Genomic DNA, 25,249 nt, shown 5'->3' with positions numbered 1-25,249 from the left:
GTGCTTAAAACTTTAAAATAGTTTTAAAAAATAGCAGTTAAGTGAATATTGCCAGGTATGAACAGCCTTAAAAAGTGAGGTGGACACGACGACATAGAAGCTCAGTGTTAAAGCCGCTAGTGACAGGTCGCTTTGAGAAGTGCTCAGGCTACTAAGAGAACACTGCTTCAACCTTAATCAACAAAAGAATTCATAACACTAACTAAAACATGGCCTTTTCCTACAATAGCTGACTCTCAGTTATCTACGGTGATGAAGAAGAGCAGTGACAATGTTTAAATGGTGAATCATTCCAAAATGAATGTTGAGAAGTGCCCTGTTTATGTTTTGATGTGAGAGACGCTGACATCCGGGAACTTACAGCACTGATCATGTGCATGGAACTCCCACTGGCTTCTCCCTTCTTCCCTCCTCCTCAATGGGAGAAGACAAAACCGTACTACTGAAAAGCCTAAAATACAACTGGCCTCCTCAGTTCTGGTTCACACCTCCTCTGGAGAAGGGGACAGAAGAGAAAACTGTTAAAACTTTGTTTTCCTCATGTGAAAAAGCCAGAGCGTGATAATAAAATTTTGCAAACAAGATGCAGGAATAATTAAGAGCTGACTGGATGAATATTTTAACTTGTGCCTTTTTTCCTGCCCAGTAGTACCCGCACCACTAAACTGAGCTGGATCTGCGGACAGCTTTATAAATTATCCATGTGTGCATCCTATTACCCAAGTCAAGAATTAAATTAGCATAAAGGGAGTTTGTTATCGGTCCCAAAACACTTGTGATGGTTCAAATAGACCAAGAAGTGGAGGTAAGAAGCAAAGCCACCACTCCCAAGATAGAATCAAATCCCAGATCAAATCCAAAAAATATTTCAGGAAAACAACCACATCGGGTTGTTCTGCTCTTGATGCTTTTTTGTTTTGTGCTGTATGCCCTTGAGCTACAAGTCTTCCTCCCAGGAAAGCAACTGTTCTTCAGGGCTGTCCTCAGATTCTTATTTCATATCTTAAAAATTGCCTCGGAAAAAAGACCTAGATGTGACAGTAAACCCTTATTTTTTAATATACAAAAGAGTTGTAACCACAAAAGCATTGTAATCGTCATTTCTTGGAAAAGTTATAAGCATATTTGAAACTTGAAACTTCTAAAATCTTGGTTAGAGAACACAACTAAAGTCTACATTTAGTGGAATTAAGCTTCTACCTAAGAGCTTTTATACCAACTTTCCAAAAGTAGGAGTGGTACCGGGTTCCATGTAAACCCAAGAAAGCAGTTTATCCATCCACACAGCCCAACCCTTGCTCCAATGAGCATATTACTGGGTCCAAATTATAAAGCTTTCACATCTGTCAGTGTGCAAGTGTTAACCACAGGCTACTTCATGCGATTGTGTTCAATGTTATAGTGCATGTTGCAGTCTAAACATTTTCTAAAGTGCCTATAAGTATACAAAGTAGCAACATAGTATCAGCGTTACAGAGAATTCCTTCATATAATATAGAATAGAATAGGCCTAGAATTTAAAGTGAAACTACACATTTTTATATCTGTTTCAGTTGGTTTTGGAATGCAAGCATAAACAATTCCAGTTCAACAATATATTTCAGAGTGTTATCAACAGTGCTAGGACAAAAATAAATCTTGTGCTTATTTAGAAAAGGTCATTTTGAGATCCAGGAGTATCTGATACTTAGAATCCAATGGAACATCTTTAATTCTATATAGTAGATAGTAGTAAGTGAAGCTTAGTGAGTTTTTAATTATAAAGAGGTTGTGCAAATATTTAAGGTGATTATCAACTATTACATCCAAAAATTTCATTAAAATTGTGTCTAATGAGAATGGCAGTTCAGGAGTTTAAAAAAAACAGGAACCTAGACAAAGTCCTAGATAGTACTGAGAGAGGGCCCAAGCCTGCCACTGAGCCAGCTGCAGAAATATGGCCCCGTGACCACGTATATCCATGGCTTTAGACATCTGGTTATCTGGTTGTTGACTCAATTAGTTTAGTGGGTGGGAATGTGGGCCTATAAAGAACATTGACGGGGCCGGGTGCGGTGGCTCACACCTGTAATCCCAGCACTTTGGGAGGCTGAGGCGGGTGGATCACGAGGTCAGGAGACTGAGACCATCCTGGCTAACATGGTGAAACCCTGTCTCTACGAAAAATACAAAAAACTAGCCGGGCGTGGTGGTGGGCGCCTGTAGTCCCAGCTACTCGGGAGGCTGAAGCAGGAGAATGGCGTGAACCCAGGAGGCAGAGCTTGCAGTGAGCCGAGATCGCGCCACTGCACTCCAGCCTGGGTGACATGAGCAAGACTCCATCTCAAAAAAAAAAAAAAAAAAAAAGAACATTGATGGGAATGGTGTAGAGGAGAAAGCCCCTGTATACTCCCATACTCCCATCTGGAGAACGGGCTCGCCCACAGGGTAGATCTAGACAGGGCCCTGGTGTTGCTGTTACAAACCTGAGTGCGTGGCGCGTGACTGCACTGCTGTGGCCTGACACGTGGCTTGCAGGCATTTGGCTTCCACACGTGCCTTCAGTGGGCCACTCATGCAAGGGAGGCACCGAGAACCTCGGGCAGGGCTCATCAGATGTCCCTGTGCCACCTGGGCCATGCCCTAGACAGGGGGAAGCTCCTCATGCCCACACCTGCCTCCACCTGCCCTCTCTTGTGCCTGTTCCTAGAACTCCTCTGATCCTCTTCTTGTTTGTCTTGTTGAGTCTTTAAATTTCAGCAAGTGGAGACTTTATGCTGCATTCTCATTCAGCATAGAACGTTTTGGCTCACACTGTTTGCAAAGGAAAATGCATACTCTGCCTTCTAAACCTATAGATGTCTTGGCCACCTAAACCTAAAAAAGTTCTATCTAGTAAATGACTTAAATTATACATACAACTGGGAAAGCAGATTCTTCCTTGAGTAGTTTGTGAATGATGCCAGAGGGAGACTTCAGGGAAGAACACAACTTTTTCTTATAAATCTGGCCGGGCGTGATGGCTCACACCTGTAATCCCAGCACCTGGGGAGGCCAAAGTGGGTGGATCACAAGGTCAGGAGATCGAGATCATCCTGGCTAACACGGTGAAAGCCAGTCTCTACTAAAAATACAAAAAATTAGCCAGGTGTGGTGGTGGGCACCTGTAGTCCCAGTTACTCAGGAGGCTGAGGCAGGAGAATTGCTTGACCCCAGAACGCGGAGGTTGTAGCGAGCCAAGATCACGCCACTGCACTCCAGCCTGGGCAACAAGAGGGAAACTCCGTCTCAAAAAACAAACAAACGAACAAAACCAAATTAATTTGACATAGAGATGTACCATAATGGTGCCAGAGCACAAGTGCATCTCAGAGCACAATGGCCTGAAAGCACGCTTCTGGATAGTTAGGATGGAAGTATTGTTCTGTCTCCAACTCTGATGTGCTCATTAGGCCATACTGAAAATTTCCAGGATTTGTAACGATGCCTCATGGATAGAAGGTTTGGAGAAATGGCAGTTAACTGACTCACAAGAGTACCTGGTACAAATGGAGAGCAGAATTCTGGAGAGAGCTAAAGAAGAAAGAATTGGTCACTATTTTGTGCGTGTGAGGGAGAGAACACATACGGACAGTCAGTGTGGGAAAGTAAGTCACTATTACACAGAATATTTTCTCCTGACTTAGCAGCGAACTATTTCAACTGCTTTTGCATTTGCATAAAAATCCATGCATCATACTGAATTCTAATCCATTCCTCACTTAAGCCATACTAATGCTTCATACAACCAAATGAAGCAGAATTAATCAAACCTATTAGATTCAGTCCTAATCCCTAAAGGGCTTCTGTCTTTAGCATTTCCATGCTAACTAAAACTATTAGTTGGTTTTTCTTAAGATGTCAGATGTGGCTGCCTCCTAAATGTGATACCTATATAACTTCCTAAGAGATCTTCCCAGACTTGAACAATTAAAAGCAGAGAAATGTTGGGGAACCCACCCAAGAGGCCAGCTCAAATGCTGAAACACCTTCCCCAGCTGGCCCGAGCCAAGTAAATCTCATCCTTCCCCTGGGTTCCCAGAGCTTTCTGGGTGTCATGAATTGAATGTGTCATATATAGGACTGGGCCCCTTCATGGTGGGAATCAGGTCTTATTCATGCTGTGTCCCCACAGCACCCTGCAGGGGACAGGTGCTCAGCTAAAGCTGGATTGAGCATGAGACAGATGAGGTCATCTCCTCATGTGAACGTCTAGCTCAGCCCCAGTCATGGAGCCTTGTACAGACATTGGCCACAAACCATGGGCTGAACTGGCCTCCAGTGACCTCCCGGAAGTAAGCCGAGGCAGCTCTGATCCAGACCCAGTGCAGGTGTGGGGAGAAGGGGAAGGGAAGAAACGGCATCTACCAGTGCACACTCAGTAGGGAGTGCTGCTTGCGTAGGACAAGCAGGACAGGACGGGAGTGCCTGTGAACATGCCAAAGGGAATGGCAAGAGTCTCTCTGTGAAGGACTGGCTACTGAGAAAACACTGGTTCCTTCCCTTTGGGTACCTCCTCAATCTGATCCAAGATACTCTGCGACCATCACTTCACCGCCTTCAAATCTCCCAGTGAAATTAAGGCTGGGTCACAATTCATGACACCAGATGCTACATAGAAAGTAAGTCAAGATACAAAAGAAAACCGTTTATAATAAAAAGAATGTCTTAGTTGTAAGACGGACAGAAGCTAATCAGCATACCACTGAACTGCTACGGTTGTTGGTTGGGGGGGTGGGTGGGTAAAAAATATCAACAGCATTGGAAAAAAGGATCCACCAGACAAAGGTACAAAAGCTCGGCGTGGGTCCGAGGCTGCGGCTTCCTGTCTGGACTCTCACACGGTCGTTTCTATCGTTTCAATCACTTCCAGGTCAGACTGTGAGGGGGAGAGAAGGGTGCACTCATCCGGTTCCCAGCTGCTCTCTGGACTGTAATCTTCCTCTGAACTCAGTTCTGCTCCTTCTTCTGTGTCCTCGTCACACGATTCCACGTAGTGAGCCCCGATCGCATTGATCCCAGAGTCCTCAGAACTTGAGGGAGAAGAGCAGTGATCTATTTTTGGTGTATTGCTCTCTTTTGAAATTAAGGCATCGTGTGCAGAGACCTCCTCAGGGCTCATTTTGTGGGAATGCGGCGCCGGCTGCTTCTGCACATAACACATCTTCCCATTAATACATTTAACCTGATAGTTGTCAATAAAGAGGTCTGAAATCATACAGTACCTTGGTGAGTCAGGGGGAAGGGGAGGCTGGAAGACAGACGCAAATTTCAAAAAGTGTTCGGTGAGCGAGACTGAGATCTGAATGGTGTTTGTGGGTTCCCGAGGCCGGGCAGGAATCTCAGTGCTTGGAAGCTGTTCCACAGGGGTCATAGGCTGATACATGTATTTGCCTGTGGAGACACAAAAAGAGACTTGAAATCTATGAGTATTACACAAACTATATTAATACGGCCATAATGGTTTCTGAGGACTCGATGTCTTTAAAAATATTTCAGTAACACCTCAAAAGAAACTAGTAATAAAATCATTCAACACTGGTACAGTCAATTAAAAAGTCAGCATGGTATATAATAATTTTCATCTAAAAGACTCGATCTACTTTCCAAATCTCAATTTATATTTGAGTCTTTCTGATATCTCTGAAGTAGGTGGATAGACACTATAATCCTTATTTTACAAACAACTTTAAGTTGTTCATCAGACAACTTTATGTCTGTTCATCATACTAGAACAAAAAAGGTCCACAATATAGCATGGTAAAAAATACAACCTGTACAGCCGGGCGCAGTGGTTCACGCCTGTAATGGGCAAATCACTTTAGGTCAGGAGTTCCAGACCTGCCTGGCCAATGTGGCAAAACCCTGTCTCTACTAAAACTAAAAAACTTAGCTGGGCATGGTGGTACATGCCTGTAATAGCAGTTACTCGGGAGGCTGAGGCACGAGAATCCCTTGACCCCAGGAAGTGGAGGTGGCAGTGAGCCGAGACTGTGCCACTGCACTCTGCCTGGGTGACAGAGTAAGACCCTGTCTCAAAAATAAAGTTGTAAAACAGTATAATGTACTGTAAAATTATAATTCCATGTTTATCTCCAATAATGTGTTAATGTATATATTCTTCCAGTTTTTAAATGTATGTAAGTTTATTATCAGAATTATGGGAGACTTTCACTTTCCAGGTGTCTGTGTTCTAATTACAATATACACACACCTATATATTTACTGAATAGGTAGTGGCCCACTGAATTGTCCCGGCCACCCTCAATGACTGGGGTAAGGTTTAGGGTGGGAAATGATTTCTCTCAGGACCAAAGCTCATCAGTGGCCTATTCACGAGGTTCCCCCCCACCCCCCCCACCCCAATTCCACTGGCACTAAGCAACTCAAGCCAAGCAGAAGCAAAGGGCAAATGCACAGAGGGATGCAGAGGATACCCTGCTGGATGTTTCCGGGAGGCCACAAGCTTATCTCCGAGCCTTCCTCTCTGCTCTGAGACCTCAACTGTTTCCCACATAGTTGACATGGAAGTAAAACCTAAATGGATTTGTTCCTAATGTCTCTCTTTCCTTATCCATTTTTTTTTATTATTATACTTTAAGTTCTAGGGTACATGTGCACAATGTGCAGGTTACATATACATGTGCCATGTTGGTGTGATGTTCCCCACCCTGTGTCCAAGTGATCTCATTGTTCAATTCCCACCTATGAGTGAGGACATGCGGTGTTTGGTTTTCTGTCCTTGCGATAGTTTGCTGAGAATGATGGTTTCCAGCTTCATCCATGTCCCTACAAAGGACATGAACTTATCCTTTTTAATGGCTGCATAGTATTCCATGGTATATATGTGCAACATTTTCTTAATTCAGTCTATCATTGATGGACATGTGGGTTGGTTCCAAGTCTTTGCTATTGTGAATAGTGCCACCATAAACATACATATGCATGTGACTTTATAGCAGCATGATTTATAATCCTTTGGGTATATACCCAGTAATCGGCCTCATCCCATTTTTCATTCAACATCTAGCAAAGCCTCCCACGTGCTAAGGAAACAGGGTTGAAAATATCCAATCTGTAAGTCTAAAGTGATTTCAAAACAAAAAGCTAAAGCAGGGATGGGGGGCCTAAAAAATCCCAGAGACAAGTAGCCACAATTGTGGGCATCATTTTGGATTTTTCCTAATTCAGTCAATTTGTCAGTTCATATTGTATCTTCTGTACACTGTTGACAGGGCTTTTAACCTTAGCACTACCTGCATTTTGGACCAGACAATTGTTCGTTGTGGTACGGGGCGGGGAGGGCTGTCCTAGGTGCTGTAGGGTATTTAGCAGCATCCTCAGCCTCTCCCCACTAGATGCCAGTAACAACTGCTTCCCAAATGAGACAAATTCCCCGACGGGTGAAATCACCCTGGTTAAGAGCCAGTGATTTATGGTATCTTCATGAGCATCTTTTTGCAGGCAAATCACTCATGTGTATGGCACTTGTTCCTGTTTATTTCTTTGTCAGACTGGAAATTCTTCTAGGACAGGAATCACATTTGTAAGGAAAACTAGCTTAGGTTTTATAATGTTAATGATGCCACAGGAGAGTAGCAATTTCAGATTAGAAATGTAAGTAGTAAAAAGGCCACAAATCATGAAACATCAGTAATCTATTAAGATCAATCAAGCCTGCTTATATTTTTTTGACTCCTGTACAAAAAAGTCACTCAGGTACCACAATTTCTTTATAACCAAATTACTCTAAAAACACCTTCATTTTCATCCTGGGGTACCATATGAAAAAAGTACATTTAAAGTCGTTGAGCCTCTGGGTTCCCAGGGTGCTTCCAAGCCTGGACATATCTCATGCAAACCCCATGGTCTGATAAAAATGCATTGAGAAGAACCGTCGCACCTGCCTGGGGGAACTATGTTTAAAATATACCAGGCATCTTCATTTCTCCAGCTCTTTAAAAGGTAATTACTACTTGTCAGGCAGAGTTAAAATCAGGTCAGATCTAAGAGACGGCATGCTAGAACCTCTGCCCCTGTGCACTGTGGACACTATTGGCTGAAGGGCTAAAGAAGGCTGACCTTTAAGCCTCCCTCCACATCCTCCAGCCCTAGGATTAGAGCAATGTATGTTTGGGCATGGGATAGACAACGGACGTAGAGAACCTGGGGAACTACTCTTTTGTCCACAGAGTGTTAAATAAAATGTGGAATGAAGGTTTCATCTTTTCCATTCTTGGCTGGTAGTTACTGAGCTCAGGAGGCTGTGGAAGGCAGGCAGTCAAGATGTGCTTGCTGTATACGCTGACTAGGTTCATCCTGCCCTAAGTAACCTGTGGTTTAGTTATCCACTTGTCACAGCCATAGGATCCTCGTAGTTGATTCACGCCTTCCAGAACCATCCTCAGACCCAGAGGGAACAAGGCTTTATTTGTCCAAAGATAGAGGGAACTGGTGAAGTCCGGCTTTGGGACTTCCCTCACTCCATCTCTTTCTCTCCTTTTCCTCCTTTATGCTTCTTCCTAATTTCTTTGCTCTCTTTCCTCTTGGTTCTTCTACTCTTTCTCTGGTCCCCTCTCATCCAAAGCTTAATTTTTCTTTCTTGAAGTGTAGTGCTGTGGACCGAATGTTTGTATCCCCACAAAACTCATGTTGAAACCCTAATCCCCAATGTGATGGTATTTGGAGGTGAGGCCTCTGAGGAGTACTTAGGTTTAGATGAGGCAATGAAGATGGAGCCTCTAATCATTGGTTTAGTGCCCCATGAGAAGAGGAAGAGACCAGATCCCTTTCTCTCTCCTCCATGTGAGGATACAGCATCTGCAAACCAGGATGAGCGTCCTCATCAGACACTGACTCTGCCTCACTCTTGGAATTCTCAGCTTCTAGATTGTGAGAAACACACATTTGCTGTTTAAGCCACCCAGTAAATGGTATTTTATTATACCAGCCCAATCTGACCAGGACATGTAGTAAAAGAGAAATGCAGCTGGGTGAGGAAGATGTGAACCAGATTCCATTTCTTTCTACAACTATTAAATGTGTTTACTCAGAGCGAGGTGGGAGCCCATTATCTGGTGATATGGGGATGCAAAGAAAGAGAGGAAGAAAATAGTAAAGATGGCCACATAAAAAACCTTTAGTAACCACCTTTGAAATATCAATTATTATATCATACTTACTATATTGTTTATAAACACAGAAATAATTAAGCTCAAAGATTTAGTTTTATAGGGTTGTGAAGGGTTAGTGCTTTGCTCCAATCCCTGATAACTTACATCCCTGGGGTATTCTAGGCTAAGAATCCATGTTCACATAGCTCCAAGGCACTGCAAGATCCTGAATTATCAGAGAGATTCAATTATGTTTACTACGAGAATAAAATGAACACACTTCTTTAACAGCAAGGATTGAAACAGATTTCTGGCGATTTAGCCAAAAAATTCAATAACCACTATATTCTCTGAACAATCTTAATTAAGGGTTTGCTGTGTTACTTAAAGAATAAATGGATGAGAACTTTTAAAACCTAAAGCTCTAAAAGGAAAAGATACTCAGAGTGAGGGCTTAGAGAAAAAGAGCAAAAGGAGGATCCATTTGATGCAGCAATTCCACTTTTGGGTACACAGCCAAAAGAATGGAAAGCAGAGTCTCAGGAATATTTGAATATCCATGTTCATAGCAGCATCATTTGCAACATCCAAAAGGTGGAGCAACCCAAATGTCCACTGATGGATGAACAGATAAACAAGAGCTCATATATATGTAAAATATATTAAAAGGAAGGAAATCCTGACCCATGCTACAACTAGAAGAACCTTGAGAACACTATGCTAATAAGCCAGTCACAGTAAGACAAATACTCTTGATTCCACTTGTTTGATGTATCTAAAGTAGTCAATTCATGGAAACCAAAAGTAGAGTGGTGTTTGCCAGGGCATACGGTGGGGGGATGGGGAGTTGTTTAATGGGTAGAGTTTGAGTTTTACAAGATGAAAAGAGATGTGTAGATGGATGGTAGTGATGGTTGCACAATATAAATGGACCTAACACCACAGAACTGTACACTTAAAAATGGTTAAGATGGGAATTACGTATATTTTACCAAAATTTACCAAGAAAATGAGTGACCTCAGGTAAATTGCATGCATAGTTCAGTTCTTTGACTTTATATATTTTAAATTAGTTTTATACTTTTTTTTTTTTTCGAGATGGAGTCTCTGTGGCCCAGGCTGGAGGGCAGTGGCACGATCTCAGCTCACTGCAACCTCTGCCTCCTGGGTTCATGCGATTCTCCTGCCTCAGCCTTGTGAGTAGCTGGGATTACAGGCATGCACCACCGTGCCCAGCTAATTTTGTATTTTTAGTAGGGATGGGGTTTCTTTTCTTTTTAAATTATACTTTAAGTTCTAGGGTACATGTGCACAATGTGCAGGTTTGTTACATATGTATACATGTGTCATGTTGATGTGCTGCACCCATTAACTCATCATTTACATTAGGTATATCTCCTAATGCTATCCCTCCCCGCTCCCCTTCTCCCCACAATACGACCTGGTGTGTGATGTTCCCCTTCCTGTGTCCAAGTGATCTCATTGTTCAATTCCCACCTATGAGTGAGAACATGCAGTGTCTGGTTTTCTGTTTTTGCGATAGATTGCTGAGAATGATGGTTTCCAGCTGCATCCACGTCCCTCCAAAGGACACAAACTCATCCTTTTTTATGGCTGCATAGTATTCCATGGTGTATATGTGCCACATTTTCTTAATCCAGTCTGTCACTGATGGACATTTGGGTTGATTCCAAGTCTTTGCTATTGTGACTAGTGCTGCAATAAATATACATGTGCATGTGTCTTTATAGCAGCATGATTTATAATCCTTTGGGTATATACCCAGTAATTGGATGGCTGGGTCATTTGGTATTTCTAGTTCTAGATCCTTGAGGAATCGCCACACTGTTTTTCACAATGGTTGAACTAGTTTACAATCCCAACAGTGTAAAAGTGTTCCTATTTCTCCACATCCTCTCCAGCACCTGTTGTTTCCTGACTTTTTAATGATTGCCATGCTAACTGGTGTGAGATGGTATCTCATTGTGGTTTTGATTTGCATTTCTCTGATGGCCAGTGATGACGAGCATTTTTTCATGTGTCTGTTGGCTGTATGCATGTCTTCTTTTGAGAAGTGTCTGTTCATATCCTTTGCCCACTTTTTGATGGGGTTGTTTTTATCTTGTAAATTTGTTTGAGTTCTTTGTAGATTCTGGATATTAGCCCTTTGTCAGATGAGTAGATTGCAAAAATTTTCTCCCATTCCCCCATTCTGTAGGTTGCCTGTTCACTCTGCTGGTAGTTTCTTTTGCTGTGCAGAAGCTCTTTAAGTTTGGCTTTTGTTGCCATTGCTTTTGGTATTTTAGACATGAAGTCCTTGCCCATGCCTATGCCCTGAATAGTATTACCTAGGTTTTCTTCTAGGGTTTTTATGGTTTTAGGTCTAACATTTAAGTCTCTAATCCATCTTGAATTAATTTTCGTATAAGGAATAAGGAAAGGATCCAGTTTCAGCTTTCTACTTATGGCTAGCCAATTTTCCCAGCACCATTTATTAAATAAGGAATCCTTTCCCCATTTCTTGTTTTTGTCAGGTTTGTCAAAGATCAGATGGCTGTAGATGTGTGGTATTATTTCTGAGGGCTCTGTTCTGTTCCATTGGTCTATATCTCTGTTTTGGTACCAGTACCATGCTGTTCTGGTTACTGTAGCCCTGTAGTGTAGTTTGAAGTCAGGTCGTGTGATACCTCCAGCTTTTTTCTTTTGACGTAGGATTGTCTTGGCAATGCGGGGTCTTTTTTGGTTCCATATGCACTTTAAAGCAGTTTTTTCCAAGTCTGTGAAGAAAGTCATTGGTAGCTTGATGGGGATGGCATTGAATCTATAAATTACCTTGGGCAGTATGGCCATTTTCACAATATTGATTCTTCTATCCATGAGCATGGTATGTTCTTCCATTTGTTTGTGTCCTCTTTTATTTCATTGAGCAGTGGTTTGTAGTTCTCCTTGAAGAGGTTCTTTACATCCCTTGTAAGTTGGATTCCTAGATATTTTATTCTTTTTGAAGCAATCGTGAATGGAAGTTCATTCATGATTTGGCTCTCTGTTTGTCTGTTACTGGTGTATAAGAATGCTTGTGATTTTTGCACATTAATTTTGTATCCTGAGACTTTGCTGAAGTTGCTTATCAGCTTAAGGAGATTTGGACTGAGATGATGGGGTTTTCTAAATATACAATCATGTCATCTGCAAACAGGGACAATTTGACTTCTTCTTTTCCTAACTGAATATTATTTCTTTCTCTTGCCTGATTGCCCTAGCCAGAACTTCCAACACCATGTTGAATAGGAGTGGTGAGAGAGGGCATCCCTGTCTTCTGCCAGTTTTCAAAGGGAATGCTTCCAGTTTTTGCCCATTCAGTATATGATATTGGCTGTGGGTTTGTCATAAATAGCTCTTATTATTTTGAGATACGTTCCATCAATACCGAATTTATTGAGAGTTTTTAGCATGAAGGGCTGTTGAATTTTGTCAAAGGCCTTTTCTGCATCTATTGAGATAATCATGTGGTTTTTGTCTTTGGTTCTGTTTATATGCTGGATTACGTTTATTGATTTGTGTATGTTGAATCAGCCTTGCGTCCCAGGGATGAAGCCCACTTGATCATGGTGGATAAGCTTTTTGATGTGCTGCTGGATTCGGTTTGCCAGTATTTTCTTGAGGATTTTTGCATCGATGTTCATCAGGGATATTGGTCTAAAATTCTCTTTTTTTGTTGTGTCTCTGCCAGGTTTGGTATCAGGATGATGTTGGCCTTGTAAAATGAGTTAGGGAGGATTCCTTCTTTTTCTATTGATTGGAATAGTTTCAGAAGGAATGGTACCATCTCCTCCTTGTACCTCTGGTAGAATTCGGCTGTGAATCTGTCTGGTCCTGGACTTTTTGTTGGTAGGCTATTAATTATTGCCTCAATTTCAGAGCCTGCTATTGGTCTATTCAGGGATTCAACTTCTTCCTGGTTTAGTCTTGGGAGAGTATAAGTGTCCAGGAAATTATCCATTTCTTCTGAGTTTTCTAGTTTATTTGCGTAGAAGTGTTTATAGTATTCTCTGATGGTAGTTTGTATTTCTGTGGGATCGGTGGTGATATCCCCTTTATCATTTTTTATTGCGTCTATTTGATTCTTCTCTTTTCTTCTTCATTAGTCTTGCCAGCGGTCTATCAATTTGGTTGATTTTTTTAAAAAACCAGCTCCTGGATTCATTGATTTTCTGGAGGGTTTTTTGTGTCTCTATCTCCTTCAGTTCAGCTCTGATCTTAGTTATTTCTTGCCTTCTGCTAGCTTTTGAATGTGTTTGCTCTTGCTTCTTTCCAGCTTTCTCTTGTGGGCATTTAGTGCTATAAATTTCCCTCTACACACTGCTTTAAATGTGTCCCAGAGATTCTGGTATGTTGTGTCGTTCTTCTGATTGGTTTCAAAGAACATCTTTATTTCTGCCTTCATTTCATTATGTACCCAGTAGTCATTCAGGAGCAGGTTGTTCAGTTTCCATGTAGTTGAGCGGTTTTGATTGAGTTTCTTAGTCCTGAGTTCTAGTTTAATTGCACTGTGGTCTGAGAGACAGTTTGTTATAATTTCTGTTCTTTTACATTTGCTGAAGAGTGCTTTACTTCCAACTATGTGGTCAATTATGGAATAAGTGCGATGTGATGCTGAAAAGAATGTATATTCTGTTGATTTGGGGTGGAGAGTTCTGTAGATGTCTATTATGTCCACTTGGTGCAGAGTTGAGTTCAATTCCTGGATATCCTTGTTAACTTTCTGTCTCGTTGATCTGTCTAATGTTAACAGTGGGGTGTTGAAGTCTCCCACTATTATTGTATGGGAGTCTAAGTCTCTTTGTAAGTCTCTAAGGACTTGCTTTATGAATCTGGGTGCTCCTGTATTGGGTGCATATATGTTTAGGATAGTTAGCTCTTCCTGTTGAATTGATCCCTTTACCATTATGTAATAGCCTTCTTTGTCTCTTTTGATCTTTGATGGTTTAAAGTCTGTTTTATCAGAGACTAGGATTGCAACCCCTGTTTTTTTTTGTTTCCCATTTGCTTGGTAGATCTTCCTCCACCCCTTTACTTTGAGCCTATGTATGTCTTTGCATGTGAGATGGGTCTCCTGAATACAGCAAACTGATGGGTCTTGACTCTTTATCCAATCTGCCAGTCTGTGTCTTTTAATTGGACCATTTAGTCCATTTACATTTAAGGTTAATATTGTTATTAACAATATTGATCTTGATATGAATCCTGTCATTGTGATCCTGTCATTGTGATATTAACTGGTTATTTTGCTCATTAGTTGATGCAGTTTCTTCCTAGCATTGGTGGTCTTTACATTTTGGCATGTTTTTGCAATGGCTGGTACTGGTTGTTCCTTTCCATGTTTAGTGCTTCCTTCAGGATCTCTTGTAGGGCAGGCCTGGTGGTGACAAAGTCTCTAAGCATTTGCTTGTCTGTAAAGAATTGTATTTGTCCTTCACTTATGAAACTTAGTTTGGCTGGATATGAAATTCTGGGTTGAAAATTATTTTCTTTAAGAATGTTGAATATTGGCCCCCACTCTCTTCTTGTTGAGTTTCTGCCGAGAGGTCTGCTGTTAGTCTGATGGGCTTCGCTTTGTGGGTAACCCGACCTTTCTCTCTGGCAGCCCTTAACATTTTTTCCTTCATTTCACCTTTGGTGAATCTGACAGTTATGTGTCTTGGAGTTGCTCTTCTCAAGGAGTATCTTTGTGGCATTCTCTGTATTTCCTGAATTTGAATGTTGGCCTGCCTTACTAGGTTGGGGAAGTTCTCCTGGATAATATCCTGCAGAGTGTTTTCCAACTTGGTTCCATTTTCCCCCTCACTTTCAGGCACACCAATCAGACATAGATTTGGTCTTTTCACATAATCCCGTATTTCTTGGAGGCTTTGTTCATTTCTTTTTCCTCTTTTTTCTCTAGACTTCTCTTCTCGCTTCATTTCATTCATTTGATCTTCAATCATTGATACTCTCCTCTTCCAGTTGATCAAGTCGGTTACTGAAGCTTGTGCATTTGTCACGTATTTCTCGTGTCATGGTTTTTACCTCTGTCAGTTTGTTTATGGCTTTCTCTGCATTGATTATTCTAGTTATCCATTCTTCCATTCTTTTTTCAAGATTTTTAGTTTCTTTGCGCTGAGTACATAGTTCCTCCTTCAGTTCTGAGAAGTGTAATCGACTGAAGCCTTCTTCTCTCAACTTGTCAAAGTCATTCTCCATCCAACTTTGATCCATTGTTGGCGATGAGCTGCGTTCCTTTGGAGGGGGAGATGTGCTCTGATTTTTTGAATTTCCAGCTTTTCTGCACTGCTTTTTCCCCATCTTTGTGGTTTTATCTGCCTTTGGTCTTTGATGACGGTGATGTACTGATGGGGATTTGGTGTGGGTGTCCTTTCTACTTGTTAGTTTTCCTTCTAACAGTCAGGACCCTCAGCTGTAGGTCTGTTGGAGTTTGCTTGAGGTCCACTCCAGATCCTGTTTGCCTGGGTATCAGCAGCGGAGGCTGCAGAATATAGAATATTACTGAACAGCGAGTGTTGCTGTCTGAATCTTGCTCTGGAAGCTTCATCTCAGGGGTGTACTCTGCCGTGTGAGGCGTGAGATGTCGGTCTGCACCTAGTGGGGGATGTCTCCCAGTTAGGCTACTCAGGGGTCAGGGACCCACTTGAGCAGGCAGTCTGTCTATTCTCAGATCTCAACCTCTGTGCTGGGAGATCCACTGCTCTCTTCAAAGCTGTCAGACAGGGTCATTTACATCTGCAGAGGTTTCTGCTGCTTTTTGTTTAGCTATGCTCTGTCCCCAGAGGTGGAGTCTACAGAGACAGGCAGGCCTCCTTGAGCTGCAGTGGGCTCCACCCAGTTTGAGCTTCCCAGCGGCTTTGTTTACCTACTTAAGCCTCAGCAATGGCGGGTGCCCCTCCCCCAGCCTTGCTGCCACCTTGCAGTTAGATCTCAGACTGCTGTGCTAGCAATGAGGGAGGCTCTGGGTGTGGGACCCTCCCGGCCAGGTATGGGATATAATCTCCTGGTGTGCCATTTGCTAAGACCCTTGGTAAAGCGCAATATTAGGGTGGGAGTTACCCGATTTTCCAGGTGTTGTGTGTCTCAGTTTCTCTTGGCTAGGAAAAGGGATTCCCTTCCCCCTTGCACTTCCCAGGTGAGGTGATGCCTCGCCCTGCTTCAGCTCTGGCTCATCGGGCTGCACCAGTTGACCAGCACCGATTGTCCGGCACTCCCCAGTGAGATGAACCTGGTACCTCAGTTGAAATTGCAGAAATCACCTGTCTTCTGCATCGCTTGTGCTGGGAACTGGAGGCTGGAGCTGTTCCTAGTCGGCCATCTTGCTCCGGGACCCCCCGGGATGGGGTTTCTTCGTGTTAGTCAGGCTGGTCTCAAACTCCTGACCTCAGGTGATCTACCCGCCTCAGCCTCCCGAAGTGCTGGGATTACAGGTGTGAGCCACTGTGCCCGGCTATACTTTTAAATTAGTATAATTTCCTGTATTAACAGACCACAGGGAAAAAAACCCATATGATCTGGAATATTTAAAGAATTCTTGCCACTCCATAATGAGAAAACAACCCAATTTTCTTAAAAAGAGGTATGGCAACATAAGAGTAAGACTGAGGGATCTTTACAGTGATGGAAATGTTCGGTATCTTGCCCACATTCATGTTAATACCTTGTTTGTGATATCTTACCACTGTTTTGCAACTTAATTGCCCTTGAGGGGAACTAGGCAAAGGGTACATGAGAGCTCTGTATTTCTTAAAATTTTATATAAATCTATGATATTTTTCAAAATGTATAATCTAAAACAACAGGGAAATAATCACCATAGATGTGATGACGTACCCTTTTTGGTGTATTATATCAGGAGGTACATGCTGTTGATACATTTCATTACAGGTGATATTTATTAACTTTGTGGTGCCTGTCTAGGTTTCTCCCTTGTAAAGTTACTATTTTTCTCTTTGTAAGATATTTTAGGACTGTGCAAATATCCTGTTTCTTACCATACTTTCACCAATTTTAGCATGGATAGGTAGCTCTTGTCTGCAACAAATATTACTGTGGTGTTTGCCAAACAGTGATCTTTTTTTGTATTTTTTTTTTTTTTTTTTTTTTTTGAGACGGAGTCTGGCTCTGTCGCCCAGGCTGGAGTGCAGTGGCCGGATCTCAGCTCACTGCAAGCTCCGCCTCCCGGGTTTAAGCCATTCTCCTGCCTCAGCCTCCGGAGTAGCTGGGACTACAGGCACCCACCACCTCGCCCGGCTAGTTTTCTGTACTTTTTAGTAGAGACGGGGTTTCACCGTGTTAGCCAGGATGGTCTCGATCTCCTGACCTCGTGATTCGCCCGTCTCGGCCTCCCAAAGTGCTGGGATTACAGGCTTGAGCCACCGCGCCCGGCCCAGTGATTTTTTTTTAAACGACACATCATGATTCTTGAGATTTTCTATTTACATCATTCCTTCTACGTTTATTAATTGGAATTCTATATGTGAAACTGAAGACACTGGGATGAAATCACATCTTGTGAGACCCAAACAAACTAAAGCCAGGAGAGTCTGAAGAGGGGAGGGTTTGTGCTCTGTCTGAGATAAAGACTTGTCTCAAGGACTTTCTAAAATAACTCTAAGAGATTCTTTCTTTAGGACTGCAGCAATTCAGACAAGATGTCCTCGAAAGAACACCTGCCCAGTAACGGCATCTCCACTGAAAAACAGAGGCCAACTTGTGTTATAATTCCCAAATAAATTCAACATATTTGGAGACTTTTTCTGATTTTTTTTCTTGGTTGACATAAGCACCAGAAGCTGCTCCTTCTCCCTCATTTATTTATTTATTCAATTATTTATATAAGCATGGACTCACAGATATTTATTCTGTGTATTGCTACCTGTTACTATGATTTATTTTGTTACTCATATTTTTCCAGATTTAGCTCTTGGGACCTGTGTCCTTTCAACTATTCCCATCCTTGACTGAAGACTTCTTTACTTTCTGGCACTAGAAGACATTACTGGTTTATTTGTACTTTCCCTGGGCCAGTCTGGGAACCAGCCATTTCTCCAAGGGGCCCTAGTTCCTTTTATTAAGAACTTATACGCATTACTCCTGTGAAGTGGAATCTTAGTTTGCTAATGACTCATTCAAATCACTCTCTGAGCTCATCCATAGGAAAGTGAAGACAATACCTTATTATAGTATCCAGTACCCATTTTAAAAATAATATAAAAAAATCACAAATCCATTAATTTATCTTTAATCTTTTTAAAGGGAGCTGAAATCACTTTCTCAATCATGAAAGTGATCATACAACATGGCCAACATAAAAACCAACTGTGGGCTGGGTGTGGTGACTCACGCCTGTAATCCCAGCACTTTGGGAGGCCAAGGCAGGCGGATCATGAGGTCAGGAGATTGAGACCATCCTGGCTAACATGGTGAAACCCCTTCTCTACTAAAAATACAAAAAATTAGCTGGGCATGGTGGCGGGTGCCTGTAGTTCCAGCTACTCGGGAGGCTGAGGCAGGAGACTGGCGTGAACCCGGGAGGCAGAGCTTGCAGTGAGCCGAGATCCGGCCACTGTACTCCAGCCTGGGCGACAGAGCGAGACTCCATCTCAAAAAACAGGAAAAAAAAAAAACTGTGACCAGAAAATGAAAAATATGAAAATCACATTGAGGGTGGAGGTACATGAATCAATACTGTGAGCTGGTTTTCAAAGGCCAATCAAACCACAAATAAGTAACTTCCACTATTAAAGTTTTGATTCATAATATTTATGATGTTTTCCTTCTTTGGTGTTTGGCAATAATATGCCTTTTCACAATGCCTCAAGACACTAAAAAAGATTTACATTCTCATCCTAGCTCTTTGGTTGAAAAAAGAAAACAGAAGAGTTACTATATTCTTAAACTCTTATAACAAGAGAGGAGTCAATTTTCAGACTTGGGCCTTGAGACACCCTGTGTTCTTTCTTCAGGAAGATACCCATTACTTAATAAGGTTTAGATCATGCTTTATTAGTTACCCCGTCATTCTCTGCCCTTAACTTCAGCTAACATTGCAATTTGCAGCACTGTATAATTACATAGCAGATATAATTCCTTGAAGATGTTTCTTTCTCTTGGTTGTAGAGCACAAAGGGAATGAAAAACAAAAAATAAACCCAAACAAATATAGAAAATAAACAAAATAAATGTGTAAGCCCTGCTAAGCTACTGTGTGTACCTTGCTCAACTATTTGATCAATTGTGCGCTTTGATTCCTTAAAAAGATCCTTTTGGGGGGGAATATGAGCTTTTTGCTTTTGCAGATAGTTTTATGGTTGTTAAATGTGTGTCCTCCTTGACACATGAAGTATATTGCTCTCAGGGAATGAAAAGTAATTTAAATATTTATGCAAGCAAAATATAATTAGAAAGGTAAATCTACTGAAAAAAATGAGTGGCCTGAGGTAAACTGTGCACAGTTTATATTTGTGACTTTATATATTGAATTACAATTATGTTTATTTTACTCCCAAGGACATTCATTATTTTGAAAGTAATGTTAAATATTCTAATTGAGAAATTTCTGGAAGGTGCATTTTTCACTGAATAGCATATCACAAACCAAAAGCAAATGAACTTAGTATTTATTATAGCCAACATTTCTTGTGGCCTGGCCCTTCATCCTGCCCCACTGGCAGTCAATACACCAATATTTTTGTACTTTGAGCTGTGAGGACACTAAAGTTTGTATATTTCCCAACAAGTTGAAATTCTCAATCAGAAATATATGTAAGATCCTAGTTTCTTCATTTTAAAATTGCATGTACAACTTCTTTAGTATGGCGGAACATATTGTAAAGCAAATCTAATGAGACCACAAGAAGCATGGCTTATTTACTCATCTAGCAAATCCTTATTGCATATCTACCATGCTTATGCCACTAAGTCAGATGCTACAGGGAAATAAAATGAAGTAGAGTATGCAGTCATGCTTCTAGGAGCTTTCAGACTGATATAGAAGATAAGTAAAACAAGAGTTGATTAAGATTACAGGAATATATGCAAGGGCGTTCACCAGGCAGTGGAACAGGATTCAAGTTTTACTGAAGGATTTTATATGGCTATCAAAAGACAGAGACCGGTATTGTAGCAAGCAGAATGGCTCCAATGTAGTAGTTCGGCATTTGGGGTTAGACAGTCGATCAAAAGGGCAAAGGAGGATAAAGTTTCTGAGGAAGACTGAGGCTGGATGGGGCTTGGAATGCAAAGCCAGGGAGTTCAGATGTGGGTAGCAATGGTGAATGGCTACAGATTACTCAGGAAGTAAGTAATGATAAAAGAAGGACTGTAGAGAATGTGGCCTGGTAAATGTGTGCTGATGGAATGGAAAGAGAGGAGATGGGAGTTAAGAGGCTGCTATAGATTTTCAAGCATGAGGTTTTAAGTCACATGGCTTGGAAGAGGAGGAAACACAGGAGACACAGGTGGCAGAGCCCAGGGGATTAGGACAAAGACTGTAGAGTCAGACACACCTGGATATGCATCCCAGCTCACTACTTAGAGCTGTCTGACTTTTTTTTTTTTTTCCCAGAGTCTTGCTCTGTTGTCCAGGCTGGAGTGCAGTGGTGTGATCTTGATTCACTGCAACCTCCGCCTCCCAGGTTCAAATGATTCTCCTGCCTCAGCCTCTCAAATTGCTGGGATTATAGGTGCCTGCCACCACACCCAGCTATTTTTTTTTTTTTTTTTTTGTATTTTTAGTAGAGACAGGGTTTCACTATGTTGGTCAGGCTGGTCTTGAACTCCTGACCTCAGGTGATCCACCTGCCTCAGCCTCCCAAAGTGCTGGGACTACAGGCATGAGCCACTGTGCCTGGCCTGTTTGACATTTTTGAAACTGTTTATCTCATATTTTCAGTTTCCTCTTGTAGAAGTGATTAATGATATCTACCTTAGAAGGTGGCTGAATGGTTTAAACATGAAAATGCTTTCAAAGCAGTAACTCATTATCTGGCACACTGTATACATTCTGTTATTCTTGCTGCTTATAGAAGGCAAGGGCTGCCTGGAGATGTCTCCAAGCTACTCTAGAGCTTTTCTTGGCCGCATTTGGCCATCCCTGCCAAGCCCAGGGCCCTCTCATTCCTGAGTTTCTGGTACCCAGCTTCCTGATTCAGTTGCTCCCACAAACTCCTCTCTGTCCAGACCTACCCCCAAACCCTAGAGTCTGCTTTCACTGTGTTTTTCAAACTAATATTTATTGAGCCTCAATTATGTGCCAGGCACTGAGCTAGGTTCATGGGGTAAAAATAGCAGGCAAAGCAGACAACCCCATCCTCGTGGAGCTTATACTCTAGGAGAGTATGTATACTTCAAATCTCACATGAAAAGATATAAATGATTAAAATCAATAAAAGTGATGGGCAAAAAGTGGTAAGAAAAGTCAATGATTACAAATTATATATTTGGGGCCAGGCGCGGTGGCTCACACCTGTAATCCCAGCACTTTGAGAGGCCTAGGTGGGGGGATCACGAGGTCAGGAGATTGAGACCATCCTGACCAACACGGTGAAACCCCATCTCTACTAAAAATACAAAAATTGGGTGCAGTGGCACACACCTGTAGTCCCAGCTACTTGGGAAGCAGAGGCAGGACAATCGCTTGAACCCTTGTGGTGGAGGTTGCAGTGAGCCAAGACCATGCTACTGCACTCCAGCCTGGTGACAGACAGAGATTCCAGCTCAAAAAAAAAAAGAAAAAAAAAAAGGGACAATGTATAGTGCAGGTTGAGTATCCCTTATCTGAAATGCCTGGGATCTGAAATGTTTCAGATTTACCAAAGCACTAAACTGACTTCAGCAATCAAGCCACTACCCCTCTCCCAGTATCATGCTGATATCTGGATTTCAGTCAAGTAAGAGAGAATGGAGGTGGTGGAACAAAGTACCACCAAGCAACCTGTACAGGGCAGGAACCCTTTACCAACAGACTTCTATAAGCTACGTTGCTCCAGGCCACACTTCGACACCCTCAAGTATGGGCAGCTAAACCCTGAGACCAACCTTAAATATAACATTGCTGTAAGTGCCATAAATCAAAAATAGAGAAGCTGTTTGCCATACTTAGGAATTCACAACAGCCAATCTGAAAATTAGAGATAATGAAGGCTCTATACTTTTTAACTACATTTAGTCCTACCTGAAGTCAAATCTGGTTGAAGGGACAGATATATGCAACAAATTCTTGTGTATTTTAACAAGCAACCACCAGTGAACAACTAAGGGGAAAGAGAAGTGTAGAATGCAACCCCCTTACAATCCAGTTCGGGTCACATAAACATCCATGGACGCCACAAGAAGAAATATAAGTATTAAGCTGTGGGTATAGATGATACATGGTGTAGAAGCTAGAGAAAAGCGAGGGCTGGAAGGGCTAGAAAAGACTCCACAGAAAACATGGAATGTAAATTTAAAAAGAGCTAGGACCTGAACAAAAGAAAGTAAAATGAAAAGCCTTGTGCAACAGTAACAGTGGGGGGAGGGGGAAGTATGGGATGCCTGAGGGATGATGGGGTAACTGGCCTGAATGGAGCTTTCCTATGACCCCAGACCAGTCTCTTTACCTAGATACAGTCATCCCTCAGGATCCTCAGGGGATTGGAGAAAGAACCACCCCATCCCCACAGAAGTCAAAATCCAGATACTCAAGTCTCATATAAACGGCATGGTATTTTGTGTATAACCTATGCACATCCTTCTGTATATTTTAAATCATCTCTAGATTATAGTACCTAATACAAAGTAAATGGTTTGTAATGAGTTATACCCTGGGTTTTTTTGTTTTTTTGGTTTTTTTTTTGAGACGGAGTCACTTTGTTACTCAGGCTGGAGTGCAATGGCGTGATCTGGGCTCACTGCAACCTCCGCCTCCTGGGTTCAGCGATTCTCCCACCTCAGCCCCCCAAGTAGCTGGGATTACAGGCATGAGCCACCATGCCTGGCTAGTTTTTGTATTTTTGTAGAGACTAGGTTTCACAATGTTGGCCAGGCTGGTCCCAAACTCCTGACCTCAAGAGATCTGCCTGCCTTGTCCTCCCAAAGTGCTGTTATTACAGGCATGAGCCACTGTGCCTGGCCTATTTGTATTTTTTATTGTTGTAATTTTTTAGTTCTTTTCCCAGGTATTTTTAATTCATGATTGGTTGAATCCACGGATGCAGAACCGGTGGATATGAAGAGCCCACTATAATGTGGCAAGAGAAAAACCCTTCCCTTGCCATAGGAGATGGGACACAGTAAGAGCTATTCTGCCGAATAAACCAGCACGATGGAGCCCTTCAACCTGTAGACACAGCTAACTCCAGTTGAGAGAGGCTCCTTCTAGGGCCAGACAGTTTAGAAACTTCTGGTAGATTAAAAAAAAAAAAAAAGTCTCCTAGGCTTCCAGTTCGTATTAGGTGGCCAAATAAGGGTTTCATATAGTGAATATGTCTGCTTGTTTCCATGTAAGTGGAAAAGCCATAGTTATCCACCTGGAGCTATTCTGCAGAGCTAGCTGAATACAGTTATCGGTTAGAAAAGAGAGCTGAGGTAGGCTTCTCACAAGGAGAGGTCACTGGGGGTGAGATGAAGCATGAAAACCATATGCTCAGAAAAAGGATGGCTGCTGACAGGGCACACAGAGACTTGGCCAGTCTGTATTAAGTGTCTGCACTCTGCAGTGTAGGAAAACAGTGCAGAGAAATGTGATCGGGGGGAAAGAGGCATAAATAGGGAAGTGGCTGACTGCAGAAGCTACTGTTGTTACAAGGTGAGAAAAACTGCATGAGTCCCACCGCTTTTCAAATCTAAAGATGGTTGTTAATGTCTTTCATGTTCATTACCATTATTATCTTTGATATTTTAATAACAAGCCTTGACCTTATAGGCATTTTATGAGACCATCTCAGCCTCCTGTCCTCTGCAAAAATCACCAGTGTGTGGGTTGTTACTAGACTGAACAACAGATTTCTAAAATTGCAGTCTGAAAAAATCCATTTTGAGAACAATGAAATCCCTGTGGGGGGAGGGGAAGCAAAGTAGAACCTGGAACATGATGATTCTGGTGTAGTTTTCTGCCATTGCTCTAGCACACAGCTGTAGAGTTCTACAGACACCAAATAAGTTATTAGCAGCCATTAAGTCAATGGACAGATATTGCTAACAGACTAAAGCTAAGGGAACCAGTAAAAGACATCTGTCACATTTATTTATTGATAAGGGGATGAAAAGTTCAGAAAATTACAAGAAAGGGTGCTAACAAGTCAACTTGATTTAAGAAAAATAAGATCTTGAAGCATCTGTGCTTAGCACAGGAGCTCAGAAAGACTCAATGTTTGCTGATATTTTAAAAGACGTAACTTAGTTAAAACTTTTGTAGGGGAACGTGTCTGTACATTATTCAAGAACCTCATTTTCAATATGAAACAAGCCAATATAGCCTTCTGAAACTTTTTTTTTTTTTCCTGAGATGGAATCTTTCTCTGTCACCAGGCTGGAATGCAGTGGCACGATCTCGGCTCACCACACCCTACAACTCCTGGGTTCAAGCAATTACCCTACCTCAGCCTCTTGAGTAGCTAGGACTACAGGTAAGTGCCACCACACTTGGCTAATTTTTTGCATTTTAGTAGAGACAGGGTTTCACCATGTAGGCCAGGATGGTCTTGATCTCCTGACCTTGTGATCTGCCCACCTCGGCCTCCCAAAGGGTTGGGATTACAGGTGTGAGCCACCATACCTGGCTGAAACTTCATTTTTTAAATAACCATAATAAACACATTCAAAATATCAATGAGCTATTAACATATACATAAATTATCGTTCCCAATATAATCAAAGAAAATATATTTTTTCTTTAATAATTACCTCTCATTTCTCCTGAAATTGTAGTTAAACCAGCCAATTTTAAAATTGGTGCCAGTGGGGAAATCCAAAGCATTAGGGGTAGGAAGTAATGAATTTAATATTTACAACTAACTAGTGTGTCTACTTCACTGTCTGTCTAACTGCTCCTGAATGGGGACAACAAAACTCATATGATGGCACCAAAATTCAAC

General features: G+C 41.8%; 1 protein-coding gene across 1 annotated transcript in view; it reads right to left on the bottom strand.

Moving 5' to 3' along the window:
• Window positions 1-4,657: 4,657 nt before the first annotated feature.
• Window positions 4,658-25,249, bottom strand: part of C2H3orf70 (chromosome 2 C3orf70 homolog) — a 77,389-nt gene continuing 56,797 nt past the window's right edge. The window contains exon 2 of the mRNA XM_025377348.1: window positions 4,658-5,412. Coding sequence (XP_025233133.1) covers window positions 4,856-5,412 — 557 coding nt within the window. The 3' untranslated portion in view covers window positions 4,658-4,855. The remainder of the gene's footprint in view (window positions 5,413-25,249) is intronic.

This window comes from Theropithecus gelada, chromosome 2 (genome assembly GCF_003255815.1).
Source record: "Theropithecus gelada isolate Dixy chromosome 2, Tgel_1.0, whole genome shotgun sequence".
Lineage (NCBI taxonomy): Eukaryota > Metazoa > Chordata > Mammalia > Primates > Cercopithecidae > Theropithecus > Theropithecus gelada.
The sequence above is the reverse complement of the archived record's forward strand: the minus strand, read 5'-3'. Positions and strand labels throughout refer to the sequence as shown.